At 35.3% G+C, this 6,086-nt stretch overlaps 1 protein-coding gene across 2 annotated transcripts; it reads right to left on the reverse strand.

The window, feature by feature from the left end:
* Positions 1–3,709: 3,709 nt before the first annotated feature.
* LOC127106675 (uncharacterized) lies at positions 3,710–5,795 on the reverse strand. Of its 2 annotated transcripts, none has more exons than XM_051043982.1 (3): positions 5,353–5,795; positions 4,305–4,458; positions 3,710–4,040 (listed from the first exon to the last, which is right to left on the reverse strand). In XM_051043982.1, exons 1-3 carry the CDS (start codon positions 5,594–5,596, stop codon positions 4,034–4,036), a joined length of 405 nt encoding a protein of 134 aa, XP_050899939.1. In that variant the 5' UTR covers positions 5,597–5,795; the 3' UTR covers positions 3,710–4,033. The 2 variants fall into 2 exon arrangements, with proteins under 2 accessions (XP_050899939.1, XP_050899938.1); XM_051043981.1 differs by having other exon boundaries at positions 3,710–4,048.
* Positions 5,796–6,086: the final 291 nt, after the last annotated feature.

Raw genomic sequence — 6,086 nt, forward strand, 5'->3', positions numbered from 1 at the left:
ATGTGTCCAACTAAAAACATCAATGGGACATGCTATACAATAATACCTAAAAATAAAAATATAAGAACTATGTACAATGTCTTCATTATACACAACTCCACAACGGAAGATCGGAATAACTGCATTCCTTGAAACATCAATAGACGGCTTCTCTTGAACTCAACTTGCAAGGAATACCTGAAAAATAACAACAATAATGGGATGAGATAATAATCTCAGTGAGTTCTCCTATCCTATGGGTCCACTCGGCTCTACAGGGTTTCTACTCGATTCTAACTCAAGCATTCACCTTCTGTTACTTGTGCATCACTCGCACCTTGTAACTAGGACTTGAGCAACTATGGGATAATCGTAATGTATGGAAACATGCCACTTGAGTTCACATAACTCAACAAATCACTATTCGGATTCATGAAACATCGATCCCCAAACGGACTTACGTCTAAGCCAGACCCAGTTTACGCATGCTCGTATGATTCGACTTTCGCGGTGGATATCGGGTCCTCTATGAGGCTTAATCCCCAGTTCAAGCGATCGTCACCCGTGTGGGCCTCTAACCCACTTAGGTTTCCACCTTTCCCCCATGTCTGTCATGGTTGGGGATCAAACCCAATTGAGGCACGAATCATTGGCGTCACATCCCCACTTACTGCTTTACCTAAGCCCTCGAAGTGGTATGTGCACCATCACAACTAATTCCGAACACGTGATTAATTCTCGATAACAAATAGGACATTTGGAACAAAAGTTCCTCACCAAAATATCAAACAAATTCTCATGATATCATATCAATTCTCATGGCATCATAACATGATCCATTCTCATTACATAAATCACACATGTCCCATACAAAGCATATTGATTCGTTTACCAAGTGAATACTTGTCCACGATACACACCTAGGTACCGTTGCGTCCAAGCATCACCGTATACTCATTTCCATAACATATATTATCTTTCTAAGTTATTAATCAAGTTATTCTCCTAGTTTTCCCTCACTCATCTTTGTAAGGTTTTTAATCATGTTATTTCACAATCAAACTTCCAACCAATACATGGCATACACATTAGCATAACAAAATGTCATACATGAAACACACATAGTGGTATAACATGTCACATTAAACCCTTGGCATATCTGACTCACGACATACTCATTAGTATCTTAGGTTATTCAAGTCGATATACACAAATAAGTCAAACATAATCAAGCATACAATCATCACTATCATCTACCAAGCATTATTGGTTAGTTCATGGTCTCTCATCACCATGCAATATCTCATTAGATTAGCTTTCCAAAGCTTCAAGTCTCATATTGATCGGATTCACGGTTCTTGAGTTATGGTGGAAACAAGAACCACATATTTTAACCTAACTAATATTCTAGGTTAAACTCATCCAATCTCATGTAAATCGACCGATTAATGTTAAATTAATGCATTCACATCATGGTACAGGTTATAATACATCTAAAGTGGTTTAGAAACATGAAATAAGTGGTTTTAGGCAAAACAAGGTTGAACCAATCGATTGAGCTGGGAGCCAATCGATTGCATGAAGTTTCTGTAAAGTATTTTTCACAAATTTTACAGGACCAATCTATGGACATTATAGCCAATCGATTGACATTAGCAAAATTCAGCTTTTTCTTCATATAATTATGAACCAATCGATTGGTTCTGCAACTTTTCTGCAACCAATCGATTGACACCTGCATAAACTCCAAAAATACCTCTTCTAAACACATCCTTTGACATTGTTAATCACTCTAAATCATGGTAATACATGTACCAACATAAGCTCATATGAATCAATAACATAATTTACACAACATAACATCAATTCATATAGGCAACATGAAAGATCCCAAACAACATGTAACAACAAGGATACCTACCATACTATCCATTTTCTTCATGATTCAATACAACAAAACAAAACCATAGTATTCTATGTCATGAGAATCTTACTCTAGAGAGGAAACTAACTAGAATTCACTTGATTCAAGAAGATGATGATGAGATTGATAATATGGAGATAAAGTTGGTGATGATGATGATGAAGATAAGATAATAGTGGTATGATGAGTTTCTTCTTCCTTCCTCTTCTTTTCTCTCTTCTTCCTCTTTTTTTCTCTCTTCTTCCTCTTCTTCTTCCTTCATCTTCTTTTCTCTCCCCGACCTTCACGTTTTCTTCTTCTCTTTCTTTCTTATTTTTTTTCCTTTCCCTTTTTCCACTTCCTGATAACTCTCTCTTCTCAATCTTATCCACACATTTTCTTCCTATTCTTTCCACCACACAATATGTATATACATAGTATCATATAATATATAATATTATGTAATAATAAAAATATCTCAGTTGATATTTTATCTTCCAATACCAATTGATCAATTATTAATGTTACCAAAAATATCCTCTCTTGTACTTATTAATATTGGTATGTCTCTTTTATTAATAATTAATCTCTTCAGAGTTCACTAGATACTCTATTGGTCCCAACTGACAACATTTAGAACACATAAGAGCTCTAATTGTTCCGACTGACAAGAGATAGATTACATAGGAACTCAATTGGTTTCAACTGACAATTAATTGAGCATTTAAGGGGATATGGGATATTACACACATGATGTCTTCATATCATCCTATCATCTTGTAATAGTCACAAGATGTCCTCATATCAATCTGTCATCTTAGAATAGTCACATGATGTCCTCATGTCATGTTTGAACAGTCACAAGTTGTATTCATATCATCTTGTCATCTTATAATAGTCACATGATGTCTTCATAATCATTTCATCTTAGAATAGTCACAGGATGTCCTCATATCATCTTTGAACAGTCACAGAATGTCCTCGGTCATCTTGTCATTTTAGAATAGTCATAGGATGTCCTCATATCACCTTTGAACAGTCACAAGATGTCCTCATATCATCCTGTGATCTTAGAATAGTCACATGATGTCCTCATATCAATATGTCATCTTAGAATAGTCATTGGATGTCCTCATATCATATTTGAACAGTCATAGGATGTCCTCATATCATCTTGTCATCTTGTAACAATCACATGATATCCTCGTATCATCCTGTCATCTTAGAATAGTCACATGTTATCCTCATATCATCTTAGAACAGTCGCATGATGTCCTCATATCATCTTAAAATAGTCACAGGATGTCCTGATATTATATTTGAACAACCACATGATGTCCTTATTGTCATCTCCCAAAATTTGCCTTCCCATTTTCACCTTTTTATCTAAATTTTGATTCATCGGCATCCTCTTAGTTATCTAGGTCATTCATTCAGAATTCCACCTATTTTCCTTTTAAAACATCATTGATTAAAAGGTTTTCTATTTATGATATAGAGCATTTGATTATGAATAATGCATGGACAATGGCTTCATGATGCAGGTTCTAATCAAGTCTATGGTTCATTGTGCTACATCTTGATTACTTGGATACCACCACAAGTTTGAGATTCATTTGGGAGTTCTTGGTATAATCTTGGGATGGCATCATGGAATAGGTGATTGTGAAAGGCATCGCTAAAACTTAACTTTTGGTGATCATGTTCCTATAAGGTGACATTTAGTGATTACTAATGATCATTGCTTGGTTCATATCATGGCATTCATACAAGATCAAGTTTCATTCATAAAGCAAGTTCAATTCAAGTGCAAAATTTCAAAGGCAATTTGGAGGGAAAAATGTTTCTTGAAGAATAAGTCACATGCCACAATTCAAAAGTCAAAACTCATTACAATCCAAGTTTCATTACAAGATATACAAAGCCAAGTTCTATACAAAAATACACATTGTTGACTTTAAGTTGACTTTGGTCAATTGTTGACTTTTTTGTCTAACATTTGATAAAAGTAAAACTAAATACCCTAACCCCTAAATCCACTTTTTCATCAATTTTCAAGGAGTTCTTCCAACATGCCATGATTTTCCTTTATGATCCGTTTGACTCCATAAATTTTGGTTCACGTCTTCAAACAAGCCACCACATTTTTCTTCAAGAACTTTAAACCTCATATCCAATTAACATTAAACTCATTCAAACACAACTTCTAACAATTCTTTTTTTTTAACAGAGTATCAACAATGTGGGGCTCATAAACTAACCCCCACCAATGACTAACTCAGATGTCCATTTTCTAACAGCTTTAACACATTATTACAGACATGACAGATTTAACAGAGCTAACAAAAGTTTATTTTCCATCTTGTTAACCAAAATTCAATTCAACCACCAACATGAAAATATCAATGTCTTTTAACAATACCTGCTGTCAAACATAGATCTGTGATTCCATACATCCTTAGTTTTGGAGGGCCCTTTTATTAACACCATTTGGTATAGCAGAATTGAGTCATAACTTTCAAGTGTCTTGCTTTGGAAGTACATTTTCCCTCGATGCTTCATCCTCCACTCAGAGCCTACAAAGAGCATATTACACATCAATTTCTCAACAGGTAAGACTGCCACACTTTAGTTTCAGTATATAAATATATATTTTAGTTGGGTTTAGAGTTGAAATGCATACAGTAGTTGTAGGTTAACACATTAATAGCCATAATCAATTTAATTGATAAGCTTCTAACACAATCAACATTTTTCATAGCTAACACCACTGCATTACTAACTAGTAACTGAATTAAATTAACTAACCGCTTATACTAACTAAACTAACTACATCTTCACTAGTTCAAACCTCTATTAGACCCTAACATAACTAACATTCAAACTATAACTAGATTCGACTAACTGCATTTAACTGAACTAACTAATTGTTTCATTTCCCTAGCTAACTGATTTCACAAAGATCAAACAAAGTTAATCAACTCAACTAACTTGCACATAGAAATTTAACAGAGTTAAGGACTGCCCTAACTGCTACCCGAGCTACCCAATTCGGTTATGCAATCCAAACTCCTATATAATCATTTATCACTCTGAGATTCGGAGGCTTCAACCATCACATTCACCAATCTCTCTGAAATTATGCAATTCATCTTCTCCCTCACTACAAAGCTCTCTTATCCTCAATGGTTGAGCAAGCTTCACCTTGAATCTTGCTGTAACTAGAGCTAAGCCCCATTCCTCATCACCCTCACTCAGTTCTCAATCACTCCATCACTCTCAATCTCTCCGGTTTTTGCACGAAGACACCAACAACAACAAACACTTTCAATTCCAAACAATCACCACTTCTCCACTCACTCTCACGTGCTCAGATAACCATAACAACATAAAGGATCAACAAATAAATTCCTGCATACTAAGCATTTAAAGAAGAAGAAGGAGGAAATTGAAGAAGTTGCGAAGGTTACCTGAAGAAACAGAGGTCTCTGAACCTTCGTGCTCAACAACGACATATGGAAGAACCGCCAGAGTTGCTCCGATAGGTAAGCACCTTCCCTTTTCCTCTTTGATCCATACGAAAATTATCACCGTGATGTAGATTCTGTTAAAATTGTTTTTATTTAACGTTAATTTACTGTCAGTTAGAATAAGCAATGTTAGTGCTGTTAGTGAGTTGTTGCTTTTATCTATTCTCTTGCCACTATCCCACATTTTTAGTGTTTGTTAGAGTGGGCTATTTTTTCTCTGATTCAGTTTCTGTAAGGCTATTTAAGAGCCATTTCTTTTGTTCAATTCAATAAGAGATATTCTCCCTATTATTCTGTAAACACGTATCCTTCACAATTGGTATCAGAGCTCCTCTAGAAGGGGCCTGATCAATACTTGAAACGCAGCAGTCTTTTCAAGCAGATGGCAGAAAACAACAGTTTTGTTCAACCATCAATTCCAAAGTTTGATGGTCACTATGATCATTGGGCAATGCTCATGGAGAACTTCCTTCGATCCAAAGAATACTGGAGCTTGGTTGAAAATGGGATCCCTACAGCAGTTGGGGGTACAGAATCAACTGAGGCACAAAGAAAAACTGTTGAAGATCAGAAACTCAAGGATTTAAAGGTAAAAAATTATCTTTTTCAAGCAATTGATAGATCTATCTTGGAGACAATCTTGAAGAAAGAAACGTCAAAGAACATTTGGGACT

The sequence above is a fragment of the Lathyrus oleraceus genome, chromosome 7 (assembly GCF_024323335.1).
Source record: "Lathyrus oleraceus cultivar Zhongwan6 chromosome 7, CAAS_Psat_ZW6_1.0, whole genome shotgun sequence".
Classification (NCBI taxonomy): domain Eukaryota; kingdom Viridiplantae; phylum Streptophyta; class Magnoliopsida; order Fabales; family Fabaceae; genus Lathyrus; species Lathyrus oleraceus.

Excerpts from the sequence above, each read along its gene's own strand:
- LOC127106675 (XM_051043981.1), bottom strand. The coding sequence starts at position 5,596 with ATGTGGGATAGTGGCAAGAGAATAGATAAAAGCAACAACTCACTAACA. Across the intron at positions 4,459-5,352 it reads AGAGACCTCTGTTTCTTCAG|GCTCTGAGTGGAGGATGAAG; the intron begins GTAACCTTCGCA and ends TGCTCTTTGTAG. Across the intron at positions 4,049-4,304 it reads AGATCTATGTTTGACAGCAG|GTTTAAAGTTCTTGAAGAAA; the intron begins GTATTGTTAAAA and ends ATTGGATATGAG.